This window comes from Vombatus ursinus, unplaced genomic scaffold, assembly GCF_900497805.2.
Source record: "Vombatus ursinus unplaced genomic scaffold, bare-nosed wombat genome assembly UNPS02014818.1, whole genome shotgun sequence".
Classification (NCBI taxonomy): Eukaryota; Metazoa; Chordata; class Mammalia; order Diprotodontia; family Vombatidae; genus Vombatus; species Vombatus ursinus.
The window spans coordinates 73,456,281-73,480,959 of record NW_020954596.1 but is presented as its reverse complement, the minus strand read 5'-3'; the positions used below and the strand labels follow the sequence as shown (position 1 = coordinate 73,480,959).

At 34.1% G+C, this 24,679-nt stretch overlaps 1 protein-coding gene across 1 annotated transcript in view; it reads left to right on the top strand.

Annotated features, from left to right (window-relative positions):
* UBA6 (ubiquitin like modifier activating enzyme 6) overlaps window positions 1-24,679 on the top strand; it is a 74,026-nt gene that overhangs the window by 28,653 nt on the left and 20,694 nt on the right. Inside the window, exons 13-23 of the mRNA XM_027836445.1 lie at window positions 1,874-1,940; window positions 2,929-3,072; window positions 9,468-9,535; window positions 9,838-9,916; window positions 13,220-13,300; window positions 14,223-14,300; window positions 15,612-15,793; window positions 20,346-20,451; window positions 22,594-22,683; window positions 22,789-22,869; window positions 24,100-24,228. Coding sequence (XP_027692246.1) covers window positions 1,874-1,940; window positions 2,929-3,072; window positions 9,468-9,535; window positions 9,838-9,916; window positions 13,220-13,300; window positions 14,223-14,300; window positions 15,612-15,793; window positions 20,346-20,451; window positions 22,594-22,683; window positions 22,789-22,869; window positions 24,100-24,228 — 1,105 coding nt within the window. The remainder of the gene's footprint in view (window positions 1-1,873; window positions 1,941-2,928; window positions 3,073-9,467; window positions 9,536-9,837; window positions 9,917-13,219; window positions 13,301-14,222; window positions 14,301-15,611; window positions 15,794-20,345; window positions 20,452-22,593; window positions 22,684-22,788; window positions 22,870-24,099; window positions 24,229-24,679) is intronic.

The following is a 24,679-nucleotide window of genomic DNA, read 5'->3' as shown; positions in this document are numbered from 1 at the left end:
TGGTGTCTTGGGTCTGTTAATGAAATTTGAATTACTTAACCATCTAACAAAAGAGTTGTTCTTTTTTTTTGACTCCAAAGGAACAAAGTGAAACAAAGCAATCAGTTCTTTTCTTTTGGTATTTACTGATCACCTGCACTATGCCAGGGTTTACAGACCTATTTAAAAAGGCATCCTCTTTGCCCAATGAATCATTATTTTCTAAAGTACCCATATGTGGTGGCTACTGATACATAAGCCTTTAAGTTCTAGAATACAGCTGTTTATTTTTTTTGCTTTGTAGTCCACATGAGTTTAAACCAAAATTCTGGATTTTTTTTTTTTTTGGCACTTTTCTGACAACTGTATATTAGATTCTATACCCACATGAGAGAGAGCTAACTTAAAATTAAAATGAATACAGTAAAGAAGCAGTATGGCATAGTGGCAGGAGCATTTTGGCTCAGAGTTCGAAGACCTGACAGATGTGGTTGTCCTATAGTATCATTTATATACCCTGCCCTGGTCAGACCAAATCTGGAGTAGTCTTTTCAGCATTGGGCTTTTGGATGTCATCCCAGTTCTTGAATATTAAGTGTTCTGGTAATGATGATTCCATTAAACTTTAAGTAAATCACTAAACTTCAGGTTCCTAATCTGTATCATGCCTGCCCTGTACTTTATAAGTTGTGAGATTCAAATGGAATAATGTACGTGAAAGGACGTAATGGTGGTGGTGATGGTGGCAATGCCTTATGGTACAAAGAGTACATTTTTAAGGCTGAATTTGATAGATGTGCTTGAGAAAATTGTCACATGGACCAAATTATGGAGCCATTCCAGTAATTATTAGTGTCACCCTCATTTTGGTGTATTCTTTTTCCTTTTCTGAAATTCACAGGATACCCAGATAAAGTCCTTTTTCCTCTTCTTGGTAACAGACGTTTTCTCTTTTTGAACCTTTAAATAAAGTTTTCCAAAGCTAACCTTTGATGAGGAGAGTAAATTCAAATCAATGATACTGATTAAGCACCTTTGTATCAAGCGTCTTGCTGAGTTCTGGGGATGTAAAGATAAAAATGAAATAGTCGTTATTATCAGAGAGCTTGCATTCTATAGTAGGGATATGGCATGTACACAGATAAATAGATACACCATAGATACAAAGTAACTTCAGTGGAAATAGAAAGGAAAACACCTAACCAACTGATAGGTGTTAAGAAAGGTCTCAAGTAGGAGGTGGAATGTCAGCTGAGTCTTCTAGGCATAGGACATAGATAAGAGTACAAAAGCAGGAGATGAAATGTCATGTGGAGACAAAGCAAATAGACTACTTTGTGAGTGCATAAATGGGAATAGAGTAAAGTCAATAACGAAAGAGATTGGAGCCAGCCTTAAATGACCAATAGAGAAGTTTTTTCCCCCTGCGGATGATTGGGTGCTACTGATGAAATTAGACATGTTCAGATATTAAATTCAGGAATCTTAGAAAAATAGTTGAATTATTATATTGACTTAAATTATTTATCATAAATAATAATAACTGGCATTTATGTAGTATTTTAATGTTTACAAAGATTAATATATTTTTCTTAAAGTTTAGGTTTACATATTCTCTACTTTGAGCACCCCAATAGCCATGTGAGGGAAAGGTATTATCCCCATTTTACAGATAAGGAAACTGAGGCTCAAAGAAATTAAGATGTTTACACACCTAATTAAGTATCAGCAGTAAGATTTGAACTGAGGCTTCTCTTGGCTCCAAGTCCAATGTGCTTTTTCCAATCACACTGCCTCTTCTCTTATTTAGTTTAAGTATGAATCCATGTTTAAAACATTATACGAATCTGAAGTGTATTGATCTTTAATGATTGTTCTTTGTGTTACATGCTAGATGTCGTCAGGATTCTGAAGAATTATTCAAACTAGCAACATCCATAAGTGCATACTTGCAAGAGAAGGTAAGTGTTTCTGTAAACTACTACCTATAGCCTTTCAATTTAACCAACATTTATTAATTTCTGCTCTTCTTAGGAAACTTCAGAGGCTGCCTATTTCCTTTAGAATAATATAATATGAACTCTTTGGAAATCAGCCTTTCACCTTCTGACTTGATTCTATCTTTCCAAGTTGTTATCATAGAACTGTTCATGTAAACTGTATTCCAACTCTACTAGACTGCCTGAGATTCCCTACATGTGTTATTCCACACTATCATCCCTACACCTGGAATGTTCTTCATCTTTACCTCTGTCTCCTAGCACGCCAGCCTCTTTAAAGGCATAGTTTAGATGCCACCTCCTATAGAAGGCTTTTGCTGTTTCTCCCACTTGCTAGTACCCTACTCTATCTCAGAGTACTTTGAATTTATTTTGTGTACATCTTTTATTTATGTAACTATGCATGTTCTGTTCCCTCCCCCCAATCCCCTCCACCCCCAGTAGAATGTAAACTCCTTGAGAAGAGGGGCTATCAGTTTTGACTTTGTATCTTTAACACTTCACTAACAGTACCTTCCATATGGGTTTTTAATCCTTTTTGACAGGTTTATTGATTACTTAACTGTGTACAAAAGGTTTACATTATAAGTCACAAGCTTGTGTGAATTTTTTTGTGAATTCAGAACTTTTACTACATCAGCAATTTTAAAGTACTTTTATAAGAAGTTTTGAAGGGTCAGCTAGGTGGCGCAGTGAATAGAGCGCCAGCCATGAAGTCAGGAGGACCTGAGTTCAAATGCGGCCTCAGACCAAACACTTGACACTTACTAGCTGTGTGACCCTGGGCAAGTCACTTAACCCCAGTTACCTAAAAAAAAAAAAAAGAAGACGTTTTGAGCAACCCTTTTAGAAGTAGACCCATGGTAATTTTCACTTTGTCAGTAAAGTTTTAAATGATCTGTGCTATAAAAATACTGTTGTTTATCTTTTTTCCTGGATTATTTTTCAGCCTGAAGTAAATGATGACATTGTGAATTGGCTCTCCTGGACTGCCCAAGGCTTCTTAGCCCCACTAGCTGCAGCAGTAGGAGGGGTTGCTAGCCAAGAAGTATTGAAAGCTGTGACGGGAAAATTTTCTCCCTTATGCCAGTGGGTTAGTTTTGTATTTTGGTACTGTTTTAAATTTTAATACTTTGGTAGAATTCTGTGTCTGAAGAGATTGAATAATTTGTTTTTGACAAACTTGAAAAATTATTGTAATAAAGCAAATTAGTATGTTTCTTTGTACATAAATTTAAGATGAATAATTATCTTTAAATCTTTCATTATGGAAATAATTGCAACAGTATTTGAAATTTAGCCCACATATTAGATAAGTTTCATGTTATCTACCCTTTGACCCAAAGATACATTCTTTAGTATATTTTTGGCAATAAAGTCTTTAATGGTATAGTAGAGGAAAAGATCTTTTTGGCTTTCAGTCCTACAGCCAATCTAAGGCTTCTGTCCCATCCCCTTGGGGTTATAAAATTTCTAGTTTCTTTGAATATATTCAGGGCTTCTTAAATTTTTTCCACTCGTGACCCACAGTTTAAGAAGTGCTAGACTGGGGCAGCTAGGTGGCTCAGTGGATAGAGCTCTGGCCTTGGAGTCAGGAAGAACTGAGTTCAAATCCCGCCTCAGACACTTGACACTTACTAGCTGTGTAACCCTGAACAAGTTACTTAATCCCACTTGCCTAACCAAAAAAGGAAAAAGAAAAAAAAACAGCAGCAGCACTGGACTATATTAGTCTTCAGATTACCATCCTATTTAATATTATAACAATACTATTGAAGCATGTAACAAATCAGGAATTCTTGGGGTCTTTTTAATTTTGGGGGCATTTCATTTCAATTTAATTGGTTTCCTTTGTAATCCTTTGTATTTGTACATTTAAAAACATTATTCTGGAAAGGGATCCATAGGTTTCATCAGACTGCCGAAGAGGTATATTACAAACGAAAAAAGGTTTAGACCCCCTGACGTAGATATTATATAAATGTGAGGTACCTTTGATTACATGTTTCACTTCCAAGTTGTAGAGCTTATGAAACTACAGGGCTACAGGATTAGGAATAGTACTACTCTTGAAGCACAGAAGGGAAAAAAGAAAAACAGAAAAAAAAACCTTTGTTGTATTGCCAGGAAAAAGTTATTGGAGAAAGATGTCCATATACTTTTTTAAAATGATGCATTTTGTTTATTAACATCACAGTTATTTCATATTCCCTTCCTCTCCCTCCCGCAAATGATTTTTTAACTTTTTAAAATAATGTTAAAATAGACCAGTGAGACAACTACATCTGGCAGTACATGTAATATTTTCACATTTGGTCCTGCTTCTACTCATCCCTTGCCCATTCCTGACCCTTAGTGGTATAAAACTATGTATATATACATATATATATGTTTTATCCTCTGGAATTATCCACTGTAATCTTGACATTTGCCTTAATTTAGCATTTTCATTCACATTATTATAGTCATTGGGTACATTGTTTTCTTGGTTCTGCTGTCTTGATTTGCTCACACAGCTATTTCTATGTTTAGCTGAATTTTTCATACTCCTCATTTCTTTTAGTACAGCTCATACAAATCTTTCTGTGTTTGTCTGAATTTTTCATATTCATCATTTCTTATAGTGCAGCAGTATTCCATTACATTTACAGCACAATTTGTTCAGGAATTCTCCAGTTGATAATTTTTCCAGATATTTAGTATCCTCTCCTTTTAAATATCTTAAAATTGACCCCACAGTGCTTTTGAAATTGTCATTTCCATCCTATCCTTTGGTCAAGTTTCTCTTCCAACTTCATGTTGGTTCTAAGGCTCCAGTGTGGTATCACTATAATAGATGATGAAATTAATGTACTATCAAAATACTAGCAGATGTCTTCCCATTTTTTATTCTCCCAGTTTCATCTTCAGATGATATCAAGATGATCTAACTTAATTGAATCTCATAGCAAGCTTTTTGCACTTTTCCCTCTTCTGTTACACTCTGCTATTTTATAAGCCAGTAATGCTCTTAATGTTCAACTATTCTCTTTTTAAAAATTTTACAAGTTCAGAATCAGTACAAACCAGTATTGCCCTTGATGCTTTCTTCACGGTGGCAATTACACTACATGGGTTAAACTTCTCCATTTTTGTTACTTTTAACTATTTTACTGATGCAATGATTTCTCCCCCAACCCACCCACCCAAATAGAACAGGTACAGTCACATAATACAAATGAACATATTTATTGTCCTGCCAAAAAGTAGAAGGATACATGTTTTACCATCGTCTTCTAAACTCAGTTGGTTGCTGCGTCAATCAGAATTAGGAAGTCTTTTTTTCCTGAAGTCTTTCAGTGTTATTTTCCTTTATGTTGCATTAATATTTTTAATTTATTTTTATTGATTTTTCTGTTTCTTACATCATATCCTATGTATCCCTTCTCCCCCTCCCAGAGAGCCATCCCACTGTATTTTTTTTAGAAAGAGGGGAAAAAAAAGTCAGCACAACTGGTCAGTACCTTGAAAAAGGTCTGAAAATATATGCAATGTATAATACCTATAGGCCTCCTACCTTCCCAAAGACATAGGTTGGGAGTGTCATATCTCTTCATTTTAGTTACACTTATCTTTATAATATTTTTACATATAGTTCTGATTTTTTTGTGTGTCATTCTTTCCATTTTCATTGTTTTAGTTGATGTATATATTGTTTTCTTGGCACTGCTTACTTCACTGAATCAGTTCATAATAGATCTTTCTATGTTTCTCTGTATTCATCACACACATCATTTTTAGATAGAGCACAGCAATATTTCATTACATTCATGTACCACAATGTGTTTAGCTCTTCCCCAATTGATGGGCATCTGTCTACTCTGTTTCCAATTCTTAACTATCACAAAAAGTGTCACTTTTTTTTAAGATGGCCCCATTCCCACTAGTTGTCTTCCTCTCATCCTTAATCTCCTCTTCTCATTTGTTACCCCTATTACTTCCTTTTTCTCTGCTACCCTTATCTGGTTATATATTTCTTCACTTTCTTTTTCCCTCTTCAGTCAAGTAGATTCTCTTTCTGCACTTCAGCTAGTCCTATTCATTAGTTTTTAGATTTAATTTTTTGTTCCCCTTTCCAAAAAGAATTTCTCTTGCTGTCTTCATATCCATCTTTTCTTTCTATTTACTGTGGATGTCCATTCTCTGATTCATGATCCCTATAATTATCTAGTCTCTCTCTTTTCTCTGTGTCCTTCTTGCTGTTAAAGCTTCCAAGGTACTACATTCTAGGTTCTCCCTTCTCTGCACCTTCTGCCAATGCCTTGTAAGGCTCACCCCATATATTTCCCTTTTCCATTGTACCTCACTCCCAGAAAAATGCCAATTATTGCAGGTATCAGAGAGGACACTGCCCCGTGGTAGGGCCCCTCTCTTTACCACATCCATGATTATGCAGATCATCACTGATATATGCCCTCTCATGTTGACCTTTTTTTTGTATATTTGCCTATAAATTTCTTCCCTGTGTCTGGACTCTCACTCCAGGTACCAATTGCCCCCAGGGGTTCCAGTTTACCCCCCACCTCTCCTCCCACAACAAAGACTTTAAGTACCAAATCCCCCAAACTTTGTCCAATGTAAAGACTTCATCTTCCTTCACTGACATCTCTCTTCACACATAGGAGCATTCATCATTTGGACTTCTTCCAACCTCCAAAGTAAGGCCTCTTTCCATTTCCCTCTTTTCCAGTATTCCCCCTATGTTCCTTCCTTACCAACTTGGCTTTAGGCTTTTCTTTTCCTGGGACCACAGTGGTCACTTTCACTTCATTGCCAGCCTTTGATTTGATCCCTATGCATTGCTCCCTTCCCTTTGGCCCTTTTGTGTTCCTTCCCATGTTATAGTGTCTCATCAAAAAAAATTGATTCACTCTTTTTATTGTTATCTTGTAATTCTTTTCTTTTGTTAAAAAAATTAGGAACTTGATAGTCATCAGCAAACATACAAAGAACAGTTTAGTTTTTAAGTGTTTATTGAATTTAACAAATCTGCATCAATCTGTTTTTCTGTTCCCTTCTGAATATTTTTATTTTGATTTTTTGGTTTATTGATGTTCTTTTTGCATGTCTGTTACTTCCCACTAACTTCCTACATGCACTCCCCCTCCAATAAATGCTCACTTATATTAGATAATCATAGGCAAGCAATTCTGCTTCATTTAATAGTTTTCCAAGTTTTTCTTAATGTTTCATATCTGTTATTTTTTATGGTACAATAATATTCCTTTAGGTTCATGTACCACAATTCTTTCATCCATTTTCTGATCAATGGGCAACCACTTTCTTTCAGGTCTTTGTTACTACAAAAAGTACTGCTGCAGATATTTTTATATTATACCTTTCCCTCTGACTTTGCCTTCCTTGATATACATTTACATGTAATTTTTTCATGTAATAAATTGTTCTCCAGAATGGTTGGATCATTTTACAGCTCCTCCAGTAGTATATTAATGTGCCTGTCTGCCTATAACTTTTCCAGCACTGAGCAATTTTGTTCATTTATCATTTGCCAATCTGATGGATGTGAGGTAAAACTTCAGTTATTTTAAGTGCATTTCACCTTATTATTAGTGATTTAAAGCATTTTTATGATTGTTAATAGCTTGCCTTTCCTCTTTTGAAAGTGCCTCTTTGTATCCTGTGATACTTATCAATGCCTTTTCCTTTATTTCACATTTCTCACATTCAATAGCTTATTATTATTAATATTATTATTATTGAATAATATTGTTCAATAGCTTATTATTATTATGTGTTGTATTGGACTTTTTGTAATTGTACAGTCTGTGTCTCATCTTTATCCTCTTGGTTTGATGTTAGTCTTGACATTCATTGTAATGATTCATTAATCTTATTTCACACCAAGAGCTAATTCAGAAGTGATTCTTATTGTGTCTTGTTATATATAGCTTGTGTGTGTGTGTGTGTGTGTGTGTGTGTGTGGTGTTGTCCAGTGCTCATTATGTCTACTTCTTCTCTGCCAGAAGAAATCATTAATGATATACATGTATGAGGCTTCTGGATAGTCTACCAGTCTTTGACTTGTTTTGTTTTATAATTCCAAAACACATGTTCTAACATTTTTCATCATCTCATTGAAATTTCCAAATATCATTGTATATGTTGATTAGCTTTGAAATCATATGATAGTCTTATGAAATTCACAGATTCTGTTTCCTGCACAATCATCCCTTTTTAAGGGATATTGGCACATAATTTGAGATTGTTCTAATGGTGATCTTCTTGTTTATGCTGATTATCAAGGCCAGAAGGCAAGATGACCCATTATCCCATTAAATTATATTTCTTATTTTTGGCTATCATTGAACCCAACCCGTCTATCTACCCTGAGGAGAATCTGCAAACCCTCCTTTTGATTACCTGAAATTTATTTAAGTGTTTTGCTATTATTTATAGCTAAGATATCAATATTGATACAGTTCAGTTACTTATTAGTGATGAATTGAGGCAGTCATTGGACAAGGATCTCACATTTTAGAATAGCAACTGTTAAATATTTACAGATGCTTTTAAAATTATGTGATAATTAGTCCTTCCTGACCCCAAGATGGTCAGCATGGAAACGTGATATATTAATTAAATTATGTAACACAGCCCCAGTTTTATTATGGTTATTACATACGTGGCACTACATACCATAATTGGTTGTTTATTAAGTGATTTAGTTCTTTAAACTGCAAGTGAGTGTCGTGATTTATTCAACTCTTACTAAACTTGGATTATTTCAGCTTAGTCCTGATTTTATTTCTAACTGTGTGACTTGAGCTGGACATACCACAACCACTGGAAGCCTCTGTTTTGTTTTTTTGTTTTTTTGTTTTTTTGTTTTTCATTTATAAAATGGAGGTAATAATTCGTGCCCTGCTCACTTCACAAAGTTCTACATATCAAATCAGAACAAATACATATGAAAGTACTTTGAAACATGTAAAATGAGTACTCTATGAGAGTAATTTGTTACAATTAATAAACCATAAATATAAGAATAGTTAATGTTTATGTAGTGCTTTAAGTTTTGCAAAACACTTTACATATATTAGATCATTTGATCTCACTTATATAAAATGTTGGGCATAGAAAAGTTAAATTAATCAGGTATTCATATAAGTGTGTAGCTAAAATTAAGTAATGCCATCAGACTCCCCTTGAGGTCCTGAAAAGAGCTGGAATTAAAGTTATTAAAGGTGAACTGTATTATCTGAAATAACCAGAGTGAATGTCTTTAAAACATAATTATCTGTTACTTCTAAGTTTTGTTAGCTTCATACATATATTTTCTAGAGTAGTTGTTCTTTGTTCTTTTTTAGATTCATATGATGGTTTATTTTTCTTGCATGGTATTAAGTCCTTTTTGTAATTTGTGAGAATCTAAAAGAAAAAAGTATAATAAGGTACTTTAAACAATAAGTTTACTCTCTTTTTTCCCAGCTATATATTGAAGCAGCAGATCTGTTTGAGTCACTGAATAAATCCAACTGTGAAGAATTCCTCCCAAGGTAAACAGTTCTGCTATGTATTTTTATGGGTATGTGCTTACAAGAGACAATGTCATACGGCCTAACAAAAAGTTAGATGAATGCCTTTGGCCAGTCATTTTATCTCTCAAAATACAAGTTTCTTCCACTATATTTGGTCTACTGCAGACATGTATTTTGACCTCATGTCAAACTGGTCATTTAGGTGCTGTTGTGGTGAGCATTATAGAAACATTGAATATGCAATTTAAGTCTTATAGATGGCAACTTTTTGAAACAGTGCGGTTGTTGATTTGTCTTTCTGTTATGTTTTTTTCCTGCAGAGGAGATCGATATGATGCATTAAGAGCCTGTATTGGTGACACTTTGTGCCAAAAGCTTCAAAATTTGAATATCTTCTTAGTAAGTACAAATGATAGAAATATATGGTACATGCAAACTATTAAACTGTATCCTGTAGCTAATTTAATAAAATAGATTGAGATATACTAAATACACCTTATATGCAGTATTTAGAATTTGGGGGGGGGGGTGGTAGGAGGATTTCTCCATAACTAGAAACACATTTCTGCCATTTATCCTTTTTTTTTTTTAAATAAATGAGGCAATTGCGGTTAAGTGATTTGCCCAAAGTCTCACACAGTTAGTAAGTGTTACAGGTCTGAGGCTGGATTTGAACCCATGTCTTCCTGACTCCAGGGCCAGGGCTCTATCCATTGTACCACCTAGCTACCCTAATCTTTTCTTTTCTTTCCTGTTTTTGTTTTTTTGTTTTGTTTTGTTTTGTTTTTTAACTTTTATTTAGTGTTTTATTTTTTCCCAGTTACATGTAAAAACAATTTTTCCAAATTTTCTCCTTTCTTCCCTCCCCAGCCCCCCCCCACTGAAAAGGCAACCAATACAATATAGGTTATACAGTGTAGTCATGCAAAATACATTTCAATGTAAGTCATTCTGTAGAAGAAAAAGGTAGACTAGAAGTAAAAATCACAAGAAAAATAAAGTTTAAAAAACATTTCGATCTGTATTCAGACACTATCAGTTCTTTCTCTAGGGATGGATAGCATTTTTCATCTTAAGTCCTCCAGCATTGTCTTTGATCATTGTATTGCTGAGAATAGCTAAGTCGTTCACAGCTGATCATCTTCAAATATTGCTGTTACTTTATACACAGTACATTTCACTTTGCATCAGCCCATGTAAATCTTTCCTGGTTTTTTAATAGCGTTCCATCGTAATCATATATCACAACTTGTTTAGCCATTCCCCAGTTGATGCATGTACTCTCAACTTCTAGTTCTTTATCACCGGAAAAGAGCTGCTATAAATATTTCTGTTCATATAGATCCTTTTTGTTTTTTATCGTGGGATATAGTCCTAGTAGTAGTGGTATTGCTAGGTCAAAGTGTGTGGATGGTTTTATAGAACTTTGGGCATAGTTCCAAATTGCTCTACAGAATGGTTGAATCAGTTCACAATTCTACCAACAGTGCATTAAAGTCTCATTTTTCCCACATCCCTTCCAACATTTATCATTTTCCTTTTCTGTCCTATTAGGCAATCTAGTAGGTATGAGGTAATACCTCAGAATTGTTTTAATTTAAATTCCTCTAATCAGTAGTGAGTTAGAGTTTGTTTTCATATGGATATAGAAAGCTTTGATTACTTCATCTGAAAACTGATCATATCTTTTGATCATTTATCAGTTGAGGAATGGCTCTTATTTCTATAAATTTGACACCAATCTCTGTATGTTTGAGAAATGAGGCCTTCATCAGAGAAACTTAATTCAAATTTTTTTTGACAGTTACTATTACTATTTTCCTCCATCCTGTTTCCCTCCCCCCCATCTTTATTCTGTTCTATCTCTGCTTTTTCCTTGTCCAGCCTCAAAAGTGTTTTGCTTCTGACTACCCCCTCCCCCCGGCTGCCCTTCCCCAATCCCCTTCCCCTTCTTCATTCCTGTAGGATAAGTAAGATAGATTTCCATACCCAGTTGTGTGTGTAGGCTATTCCCTCTTAGAGCCAGTTCTTCTCCCCCACCATCTCCCCCATCTTTCCCTCCACTATAAAAGCTTTTCCTTCCCTCTTTTAGGTGAAATAATTTACCCCGTTTTACCTCTCCCTTTCTCTTTCTCTCAGGACATTCCTCTTTCACCCCTTATTTCTTCTTTAGATATCATCCCTTCATATTCAAATCACACCTGTGCCCTCTGTCTATACATACTCCTAACTACCCTAATAATGAGAACGGTCTTATGAGTTACAAATATCATATTCCCATGTAGGAATATAAACAGTTTAAACTTATTAAGTCTCTTATGATTTCCCTTTCTTGTATACCTTTTTATGCTTCTCTTGAGTCTTGTGTTTGAAAGTCAAGTTTTCTATTCACCTCTGGTCTTTTCATCAAGAATATTTGAATGTCCTCTATCTCATTGAATGTTCATTGTTTCCCTTGATTATACTTAGTTTTGCTGGGTAGGTTGCCATTTATCTTTAAATTAAAGCTAATAGTACTTTTTAAGTGACCAGTTTTTTAGAAATGTTCAAATAATCATTTAATGCCTAGTTTAGGTGTTCATATATGATCAATATGCAGGCACTTATTGAGACCTACTTTATGCCAGACATGGCCGACAAAGATAAAAATGAAATAGCTATCAACATGCTTTTATTTAAAAGCTAAAAGGAAATTATTGAGGGTCAATTAATAAGGTAGGTAGATTGTTATTTTTCATAAACTTTACATATCTATAAAATATATATCACTACATATCCTCATCACTTTGTCTAAAATTGTAGTGCTAAGTCCCTGAAAAAATAGTCAGCAATTTTAAGGTGTGCACGAATTTACTGTATTTAAATGATGTTCCAGAAGCATTTGAAATGAAAAAAACTTGTCTTTTTATTTTTTTAAGTGCCTCTTTTTGTACTTTTTTGCTTTATCTTGCTTTTATTCAAAGTGAGATTTTTGAAGCTGATACTGTCTTCCACATAAGGAATTGAATTATCATTCATCATTTGTGTTTTAAAAATTAGATAAATTAGGATCACTTTTATAATATTCAGGAATTTGAGGTGAACATGTAAATATTATTTAGAATGTTCATTTCTGTAGAGCATTATGATGAAACATCTTCATTTAAAAAAAAAACCACCTAAATCTGGTCATTTAAGTCAAAAGTCTGGTGAAGAGGACTTTGTGAAAGTAGTAGCCCTTTAAGCTGACCATTTATTCCAAGGCAGATCTAATGAAGAAAATGGCAGCAGAGGAACAGAGTAACTGTTTATGTGAGGAATAGTAGCTGTGACTTACACTGACGAATTGACGAAGTACTCTCAGACTCTGAAAGAACCGAAGACCGTTGCAGCCTAAGTGTGTGAGAGATCTCCAGTTGCCCGCCTTCCCCTGCCCCTCCACCAATGGTTATCTTCCATAGGCACTAAATAAACTTGTTTGCATATGTATAAAAATGTAAATGCCTTTTGGAATAGGTAACCTTCATTTCTGCTCAGGCAGGTCACTTGTTGGAGACTGGATTCTTCCTAGATTTGAGGCTTGCTGCACTGTTCTCTTTTTTATTTTTTCTTTGTGATTTATTTAGTAACTTTAAAGTTAAAATGTAGTTTTAAATAAAGTTTGGACTTGTCTTTAAAAAAAATTACCCAAATAAATGACTTAGTTCCTCTTGCTTTTTGTAGGTTGGATGTGGAGCAATAGGTTGTGAAATGTTAAAAAACTTTGCACTTCTTGGGGTTGGCACTGGCAAAGAGAAAGGAATGGTAAGATATATCCTTTTGATCTGTTTGACACATATGTTTCTTTTAATAATTTTACTTTGGACTGCGTGACCTTTGAAATTTTTATTTTTGGTAGCCTTACCAAGTGGTATCAAATTAAAATTGTATTTTTCTTTTTTCACCTTGTAATAAAGTTGACGATCAGAAATGACAACACTATATCATTAGCTGGTTATGAGAAGTTATTAGAATAATTTTAATTTTAAAATACATATTCCTTTGTTAAGGCAAGTTGTTTTAAATTGGAATTTTATATATGAGGGTTTTTTAAAACTAAAAATCATTTTTGAAAATGAGTCACTAATGTAAATTTCAGATTTGAGCAAAATTTCTCTTTGATGTTACTTTTTTCCCCTCCTAAGGGGTGCATTGCCATTTCTGTTACATTTTCTGATACAAGGTACATTGATTATCTTAAGCAAATCATGTTTAAGTTTTTAAAACCTAATTGTAAAGAACATGCTTTTATGACATTAGTCATTTTTTTTGTGTGTGTACATCTCTTCCACCTTTTGCACATCTCAACATCCTGCAGCCTAGTTAAATACAAACATTCTATTATCTTCCCCATGCTATTAAACATAAATGAAGTAATTGATAGAAGGCCCACCCACCGCTTTTGTGACTGGTTTACAAGAGTCTAATAAGTTAGCATAGGGTTAGGAACAGGTGAAAGAGATTAGAGATAACTTTGATGTTTTATTATTTTTAGAACTATTCCCAGAACATCAGAAATATACTTTTGCCTGAATATGTGTAGGAAAACATGCTAAGGATGATCCAGTAGCTTAGATTCGTTGTGCCATTGTCCCTCTGAAAGTAGACTTTGGGAACTGAAATACAGTGAGAGCAGAACGAGTTTATTTATGATTACAGGTCTTTTTGTTTTTTGCTTCATTTCCAGGTAACAATTACAGATCCTGACTTAATAGAAAAATCTAACCTAAATAGACAGTTTCTGTTTCGACCGCATCACATACAGGTATGGTGCCTATTCAATTCACAATATCCATTTTATTCTGCAAAAATAATTTAATAATGAAATATTTTGTTTTCCATATTGATTCTTGTTTATAACTCCAAAAGAGTCAAATATTGAAAGGCATAAAAAGTAAGAAATTATTTTTTTAAATGGAAAACATATGTTTGAGATTTGGACATAAGGGGTAAGGTCTTAATTAATATAAACCATTATAGCCAATGTACTATGTTTCATTAGTGTGGAAATGAAAATTTTTTTTTCTGTATGTTAACATGAAGTTAGGGCTATGCCCTTGGAATTTTTTAATACTATTAATCTTGGTTGTGTACTTAACTTACAATCTATGTTTATTCTTATTTGTACACAGTTATATAACAAGTTTGTTTATTTTAGTTTCTAAACTTTCAACAACTTAAAAGCAACAAAGTAGAAGGGGAAAAGCCTTGAGAAGTAACAGCTTACCTCCTCATAACATGGGAGAAAACAGAAAAATATATAAAAAGTAGAGGAGTTCAAAAGCACTGTAGTATATTTATAGAGCAGCAAAGCAAACAGCTACATATGCCTCAGTTGGTCCTGAGGTGAGATTTGCAGCAAACATTGCCTTTCCCACGTACCCATTAGCAGCTACAGGAGCAACTAAGCAGGTTGACTTTCATTTTCAGTTTTTAGAAAAAATCTAGAAGTCTTCAATAGAATATCACTATATTAAAGGATGATCTGAAAATTAGTATTAGTAACAATAGCTGTCATTTTGAAATGCTTTTTTAAGAAATCAAGAAAATACTTAATGCATTTTATGTAGATTCCCATCCATTTTGATGTTTTCAGCAAACATTTAAGTGCCTACTATATGTAAGGCAATCCAAAATAATATGTTATCCACAATGACTCATACCCAACTTCTTCTGGATAGCTGACGTTTATTTTACTTTTTCTAGACACATATCCTACAGTTACATAGATTCTAAATACAATAAAACTTGATTAACTTAAGTACAAGTGATCTGAAAAAATATGCTTTTAATTGTGTTTTATGTGGTATTTGTATTAATTAATGTTAATTCATGTGGTTGCACTGTTGTTGATTAGGTTTATTCAGAAATTTATCATTTAGTCAGATAAGTGATATTTTGCTCTGAAATGACTGATGTAATGATACTCGTTCCGTTTTTAGTCATGATATAGTCTCTGACCTTAGGAACGTGTAATAGCTATACATCCGATTATATCTCTTTAAAAACCCGATTTTTTACTTAGTATCTGTTCTCTTACTTAGAAAGAGTTTTGTTATTTTTTAAATTTGTTTAGAAACCTAAAAGTTATACTGCTGCTGCTGCAACTCTGAATATAAATCCTCAGTTAAAGATTGAGTCACACCTGCACAAAGTTTGTCCTGCCACTGAGATGATATACAGTGATGAATTCTATACTAAACAAGATATAATTGTTACAGCTTTAGACAATGTGGAAGCCCGCAGATACGTAGACAGGTACTTTTTTTTCTTGAGTCATAAAAAACCTTTGACTTTGTTTCTGTGTCCACTCATTTCATCAGCTCTTTAGACTAAATTAAATATTGTTTTCTTTTATAGTATCTACATTCATATGCTAAAAGTAAAAATAAACTATTACTAAATGGTGTAAGATAAAGAATTAATGACTTACATAGTGATTCATGGGTCTTTCATAACACTGTAATCACAACATATTAGAGCATAAGTGCCTATAGGAATAGATAAATAACAGAGAAATGTAATAACAAGAGTTGATATACATACATACATACAGAAGGAAAAAAAGGAAACTAGAGAAATGTTAGGAAAAAAGGTCAGGGATTATGAAAAATGATTTTTTGATAAACAGCATTTTAAATAAGGTCAACAAAAGACAAAAGATCTTGAGGTGGCAAATCATGAAAGGAATATTTTAGTCACGGTAAGTATTGAGAAAGGCAAAAACAAAACATACAATTGATATAGAGAAAAAATTTCATTGGAGTTTAAGAGGGTAAGTGACTTTTTCAGGTCACACCACTAGTAAGTGTCTAAGCAAGATTTAAGTTAAATCTTCCAAATTCCAAGCCCAGAGCTCTATCCACTGTACAATTAGCTGTCTCTCTAAATTGTAAAGAAGTACTTCACTCTGTCATTATGATCATCAGTGTTTATACTGTCTCCAGTGGTGCAGATCACAAAGCATCCACAACTTGTTGTCATGTGGAATCTTGTTCTTGCCATCCTATAAATCCTCCAATGGGAATCTACCTAGTAATCTACATTGTTTAATATTCGCTGGATATCATGCAAGCATGTGAGCTGTCCATCTATTTTACTTGGTCTTGCCACATGATGGGCCTGTCCTCTTGTCCGTCATACATCTTCCTGGATGATTGTGTCCCTGCCTGTAATGCACCTTTCCATTGACCTTTGGATCACCTCAAGTTTTCATTCTTCACAGATTATCTCATGGTTCACAACCTTGTGATATTAATAAAAATATTTGGGTGTTTAAAAGGTAGTTTTTATGATGAGAAGCAGCTTGAAATAGTTGAAAGTGCAACAGTTTCCCATATGCAATTAAGGAGAAAGGAGGAAAAGGCTAAGTATTTATTAAACATTTACTATAAACCTCAAACTTTACTAGCACTTTAAAGATTTCTCATTTGAACCTCATAACAACTCTGTGAGGTTGGTGCTATTATCCCCATTTTGCATTTGAGGAAACAGACAGTGGTTAAAAGACTTTCCCAGGGTCTCAAAGCTAGAGTCTTTGAGGCTAGATTTGGACTAAAAAACTTCCTGACTCCAGGTCCAGCTTTCTCAATTAAACACATTCTCTTCTACCTGTTTATTTTTGGACCTACCTATCCATGATATGGTGGTGCTGAGGAGTCCACCAATTTAGTGGATTGTCAGTCTTTCACTATCTTGGGCAATGAATATTTTCTAAACTTTGATTTTTCCTGTATGGATTGTTAGGGCAGTGTCTTGGGTAGCTGTGGATCTCATTGCAGAGGCTCTAGTATTCTGGGACTTCTGTTGCAATCAGTATGGTATTTTCTTCTAAGGCAGAGGTATCAAACACATGGCGCGTAGCATTCCTGAGTGCAGCCCAAACCAGATAAAAATGTAATTAGGAAATATCTAACAAATTTAAAAAAAAAATACAACATAATACATCTTAAAACTAAGTCAACATATGGGCCGCAGGGATCCTTATGTATGGATTAGTGCCTCCCATTTCTACTTGAGTTTGATACCAGTGGTTTAAGAATCGTCATCTTTAGGAAATCTGATTTCATTTGGATTCTGTACAGGGTACCCTTCACATCAGTCTTAGATGCACAACTTTCAAAATGTATCACTGTTAATAATTATTCATTGTAGAGTTGTTGAATCAAATTATCTCTGTGCTTTCACTATCAAGGAATCTTGTATATTCTTAGCATAAGCATTAGAAATACTTTGTTGGAGAAATACTGTTCTCTTCAGAATTAAATGCTTTTTTTATAATTAAGAAATAATAATAGCTAGTGTTTGTATGGCACTTAAAGATTTGCAAGGCACTTTGCATAAGATAACTTACTTGATATTCACAACAACCCTGTGAGGTAGGTGCTATTTTTAACCTCATTTCATGGATGAGGAAACAGAAACAGAGAGGTTAAGTGATTTGTCCAGGGTTGCATAGCTATGTAGTGTCTGAGTCAGAATTTGAATTCAGATCATCTTGATTCCAGGTGCTATTCTCTATCCACTGCACCACCAAGGGAAAAACCTTGTATTCTTTCTTGTATACCTTTTTGTTGGGTGTCACACTAGACTTTCTCTATAGTCTTGCTTTTCCCAGGAATTGTCCTTGCCTGTTTTATGAGGTAGTACTGTTTATAACCTTCCATCATTCTTCTCCAAGACATTTTACAGGTGGGTTCATTTTTTAAGCTGATTTTTGTCTTTCTACTTGGCAAAGAGATGGAGTGTTTGCTGGTTACAATTCAGGGCTTTTTTGGCTTTCTCACTGTTAAAATTACTTTGTATATTTAAATTGCCATAGGAAATTAACAATCCATGTTAATGCTTTAGTCCATTATCTGTTTCCAGTTTTCACTATGAGTAGCTTGTTTGTTTACATTGTTAAATAATGTAAACTGCTCCAATGTCTTTTTTGGGGGGCGGGGGTGTTGACAGCTAGGCAGTGGGGTTAAATGACTTACGTAGGGTCACACAGCTACTAAGTTAAGTGTCTGAGGCCCGATTTGAGCTCAGGTCCTCCTGAATCCAGGGTGTTCTATCCACTTCGCCACCTAGCTGCCCCCACCCTATGTCTTTATCTCATCTTTACCCTGCTTTCTAATTTGCTGTTAATTCTGACCTTTGTTTTCATAGGTCCTTATTCTGTCTGTACACTGAAAAGTGATTCAGGAATGATTCCCACTCTGATAATCAGTTTCCTGTCTGTTAAGATGAAGTCAGTTTTATTTTTTATGGTATTGTCACATCCAGCACACTCTATTTAAAGAAAATATTTAATGAAATATAGATATTCTTAGTAGTCTCCATAAATCTTGGAATCATTTCATTTTTTAATGCTGAACCATAATTTCCAAAATGTTTCTCCTTTACTTCTTTATGCCCACTGTTGCACTGAAGTCACCAAGTATGTCTGTTGATTTGGTTTGGAAGATCTTGTCCAGATCTTTTTATCTATCTATTTCCATTAAATATTGCTATATAAACTTTATATGAGAGTCTCCAAAGTATCAAAATGATAAGAAACAGAATAGCTGAATTAGTACTATTTTGAGAATAATTTGGAAATGGGAAGTGATCATTCTCATTTGTGCATACTATTTCCCACATTGAGTGGAATATCGATCTCTCTCATTTTTGTAGTAAATTATTATCCACTCTTGGAAAGGAAAAAGCTTGTATATTGAAATGAGATTTATTGAAGGATTATTCTTTATAGACAGAGCCTTCAGGGGGCTTGAGATTGGGAATGCTGTGAATCTCTGGGAAAGCTTCAACAAAGATGGCTTCCTAACTTCCTTTTTTTTTAATACAGGGAAGGTTTCATTTGTGATATATGGCAGTAAATTTTCATTAGTTTTCTTCACTTCCCAGGAAGATAAGATGGCAATTACTGGAGAAAGAAGGTGTTTTATATTTCTTCTGCCAGATTTATGTTTTGGAATCTTTGACAATTGTGATGAGTTGAGTGGGTAAAAGAGTCTGACCTCAGAGCAATAGATACCTACTTTTATGACCTTGGCTGGATTCCACAAAAAATTTATCTATAAGTTCCTCAGAGCCCAAGGATCCATCCATCCCTTTACACGGGTAGCTATAAGGGCCTGCACAACAAAACATGGAACAAAGGTGTTATTCAGTTTGTTCATGAGCTCAATTGCTAACAAGTCTCCAGACTTTAAAGTATTCTATAAGTGAATACACAGGGTGAATACTTTTGTCCAGCACTGCATATATTGGGGTATCTTTTATCTGAGATGATCCAGAAAATAGTAACTAATGTGTGTGTATGCATGTATACATTTTCTGGTAAGGTTTGTTTACAGTCACAAAAGAGGAATGGCTTTTGGAATTTTAAAAAAAAAAATCTTACATAGTAAACATTCTTATGTACTTTATGTGAAGGGTCATAGCAGCTACTAACCAGGAATCAGATGCCATGGAATTAATAGTGCAGTCATAATTCAGCAGGACTTACCATAGTTGTAATATAAAAGGGTTCTTAGGAAGTGGTAAGTAATTTTTTCTGGTATTTAGTATTTTTTAATATTTCTAGTAAGTTTTTTTTTTGATAATGTGTTAAGACCCACAAGATTTAAAAAAAAAAAAAAAAAGAAGAGAGCATACAGAGATAGGCATAGATGGGGTACAGTAATGCCTATGAGGTGTATTTGGAGATTACCAACTTCAAAACAGTTAATGATATCTGGTTATTAGCCTTCTTATGTAACAAAATTACTGTTATTTTGCTTGTGTTTTATTGAATACTTCTGTTAACTTTCTTTTCAAATAGCCGTTGCTTAGCAAACCTACGTCCGCTCTTAGATTCTGGCACAATGGGCACTAAAGGACACACTGAAGCTATTATACCTCATTTGACCGAGTCCTATAATAGTCATGTAAGTGTTACAATTCTTTACATGGGGGGCAGATGTTAAATTTCTTTTCTTATACAAAAGAGAATAGAAGGAAGTTCATAGGGAGATGCAAGCAGTCAGAACAGCTTTTAAATTAAAGTGTTAGATTTACCATATGCTTTTAGAAAATTGTTGTTCAGTTGTTTTCAGGCATGTCCAACTCTTTATGACCCCATTTGGGGTTCTCTTGGAAAAGAACTAGAGTGGTTTGCCATTTCCTTTTCCAGCTCATTTTACAGATGAGTAAACTGAGGCAAACAACAGAGCTAACTGTGTCCAGAGTCATACAGCTAGTAAGTATTGACATCAGGCCTGGCACTCAGTCCACTCAAGTACTTTCAATTTTATACACACTCCTCTTTTGTTTTTGTTAAAACTATATTATTGTTTTGGAAATACTGCAAAGGGTAATTAACCTAATAAGGACAATTAAAATAAATAATTCCATAATCAATCTGCATACCGATTTGTTCTTATTCTAGGCTAATTTTTATGGAAGCATAAAAAGAATAAAGGAAAACATTCTGTTTTACATATGAACACTGAATCACAGTGAAAAAGAACCTAGGAAGTAGCTAGTCTAACTCCCCAAAAGAGGTCTCTCTGAGCATGTCCTTTAACAGGAAATTCAGCAGTATGAGATAGCTCGATGCATTTTTCAACAATTCTTTCTAGTTTTTGACCTATATTATTCTTCACTCTGTAACTTCTACCCATTAGCCCATATTTTGCCCTCTGAAGCTATATAAGGTATATAGAACTTGTAATCAACTAAAACTCATCATTTTCACATGCATAGCTGTCTGACTACATTACGCCTGTCATATACTTAAGCAATTGGTTCTGCTTAAGTGCAGAACTTTATTTTTATCTTCATTAACTTTTATCTTGTTTAGATTTGGTATGTTTTTCAGCCTTTGAAAATCTTTTTGAATCCTGAATGTCTTCAAGTGTTTTTCGCTTTCCCTGCCTGTTATGTATAATCTATTCATTTGATAGACATTCTGTCAGTATGTTCTTCAGTCAAGTCATTTGATAAAGATGTTGACGAGACCTTGGTTAATTGTTTTATTTTAGATACCTATTTCCTCAGAAGAAGATGTAAATTGTTTTCTTTGGGAGATGTTAAATAAGCATTCTGAATAATTGTTCTGACATAGAATACTATTAATGTATTTTTTACATTTGCAAATGTCCTTCATTTTGCTAAGTAGATGTAATCTAGCAAAATTCTCCACTAAATTTATTTTAAATGACTTACTCTTCCCATTCACTTCTACTATAAACCCAGAAGTATGTTTATGTACAGAAAAGTCATCCTAATATATCAGTGTGAAAACTTAGCAGAGAGAAAAAAAAACCTATGTGGAAATAAGAGTCATAATAGACTGTGCAGTATCCTGGGATTACTTTTGTAGCACTTTGCCTATGTTAGTGTCTTCCACATGCTCGTGTTGCTCCTGTTCACCAGCCTTCCTCAGATCTTGGAAACTTTTCATGTGTCTTAGAAATCTCACACAGTGACCAGCATTTGATCACTTAAAATGTTCAATGGTACATTAATGAATTTTTCCATTTTTAAAGAACAAGCAAAATATATACTTAGTATTAAGAAAAAGGAGAAAAATCTTAAGATTAGAATTTCTTCATTCTGTTTTTGAGGAAGAGCAAGTAGTGTCCCTGTTATGTGTTCTGGCCCTTATAGAAACTGTTGGTAGTTATAAAAATTCTTAATTTTACTGAAAAAGCAATATGGAAAGGAGGCAAGTATTTATGACACATATGTGTGCTAGACACTGAAATGGATAGAGTATAATGTAATACTTGCTCTACGAGTTTACATTCTAGTTAGAGAGTTGACAGCATATAAGGCAGCATAGAAGTAGAAAATGTGTGATGTAGACTTAATGCTAAAGGAGTTCATTATCAGAAAAAGAAGAGCAGGGAGTTATGACAGTCTCCCACTTTCCTCCTTTTTTAGAGGAAAAAGATAAATTCAGGTTTTGCTTATTTTTACAATTTGAAGTACATAATGCCAGAGTTAAACATGATCTCAAAAACAGGAGTATCTCAAATAGATATCCTCAATGAGATATAATCTTACTTTTGTACTTATTAATTTAGCGGGATCCACCAGAAGAAGAAATACCATTTTGCACTTTAAAATCTTTTCCAGCTGCTATTGAACATACTATTCAGTGGGCAAGAGATAAGGTAAACATCTTTCTTTGGATATATTTAGTTCTCTGTAGAAAAGAAAGTGTTCTAGACTACCTAAAAAATTCTTTTAAATTTGTCTTTTTCCTCCCCCATATGCAGTTTGAAAGCTCGTTTTCCCATAAGCCTTCATTGTTCAACAAATTTTGGCAAACTTACTCATCTGCAGAAGAGGTCTTGCAAGTAAGAATCAATATGGTTTCTAAATGGATTAAGATAGTGCTTTAGATTGATTTAAATTTTAGAAACTACATCTAATTGTTTTTCCCTCAAAGACTGACCCTCATTACTTCTGTAATTTGAAGGTTATAGAAATGATTAGTCTTCAACTTATAAATGCTATGTAGATTACAAGGTTCTGAATTCTGATGTAAAAATTCAGTAAAATATTTTACACTTACTGAAGTGTATAGGCATAATGAAAATAAAATTCCAAATACTCAAGCGAAAAACCTGGACAAGCTAAGTAAGAACATTTGAAAAATTACTGAAATCATTGTCAGTGGTTGCTTCTTTTCCTCTAATCATAAGGTCTCCCTCAGATCTGCTTTTTATTTGCCAGTACTTTGTGAATAAGAAATAAACTATACTTCCTCGTAGTAAGGACTATCAAGGAATAACTGTGTGCAGAAAGACTAATGAGACAAAGAATGTTCAAGCTGGAAGGCTTCTTAGAAATTATTTAGTCCAGCCATCTTACAGATAGGAAAACAAGTCTAGAGAGACCAAGTGGTTTCTCTGAAGTCACTTAATTAGTCAGTGGAAGACCCAGTCCTAGAACTCGGGCTCTACATACACACTCTAGTGCTATAATCATTCTGAAGTAATTGATGTGTTCTAACTCAAGAAAACTTAGCCTAAGACTTGAAGTCTGAGGTGAAATTTGAAAAATTTATCTAACCAAGCTATTTAACAAGAGAAAAAACTGAGGCCTGAAAGGGCAGTTTTTCTGAGACTTGGAGGCTCAATTGGAAGAACATTGCATGTGAAGTCAGGAAAACCTGAGTTCAAATGCAGCCTCTAACACTTGGTATGTGACATTGGGCAAGTCACTTAACCTCTGTTTGCCTCAATTTCCTCAGTTACAAAATTAGAATCATAACACCTACTTCAGAGGTTGTTTTGAGAATCAGGTGAGATAATATGTGTAAAAAGCACTTAGCACAGAGCCTGCCACATAATAGGCACTATACAAATACTTATCCCCTTCTTCTTGCCACCTTAGTTTCTTTATATGTGAAATAAGGTCATACTAGATGATCTATAAAGTTCCTTTTAGATCTAACGTTCTATGATCCTGTATTTCACTGTTATAATTTATATAAACTTTATTTGCTTAATTAGAAATTATATTTATTTTTTCTTATTTTGTATTTCTTCCTTTTTCCTCCATCTTCCTTTACCTCATTCTAGAGGATACAGTCTGGAGAGAGTTTAGAAGGCTGCTTTCAGGTTATTAAGTCACTTAGTAGAAGACCTAGAAATTGGTCCCAGTGTGTGGAATTAGCAAGAATGAAATTTGAAAAATATTTTAACCATAAGGTAAGTATGTGTTTTAGAATCTAAGTGTTGCATAAATGTTTGACAAAATCTAAGCTTTAATTGAGTAAACATTGAACATACTAGGGACAGCTAGGTGGCGCAGTGGATAGAGTGATGGCCCTGGATTCAGGAGGACTTGAGTTCAAATCCGGCCTCAGACACATAACACTTACTAGCTGTGTGACCCTGGGCAAGTCACTTAACCCCATTGCCTAGCCAAAAAAAAAAAAAAATTGAACATACTAGATCTAGAATAGGGATGGACCTCAGCGGCCATCTAGTATAATCTTCCTCACTTTATGGAAAGAAAACTGAGACCTAAAGAGGTCACCCAGCTAGTAATTAATAGAGATAGCATTTGAACTCATGGCCTCTGACTCCAAATCTAGTGACATTTTAAGTCTGAGAAAGATTTTTCTAGATTTCATTGCAAAAAATATCCAACATATAT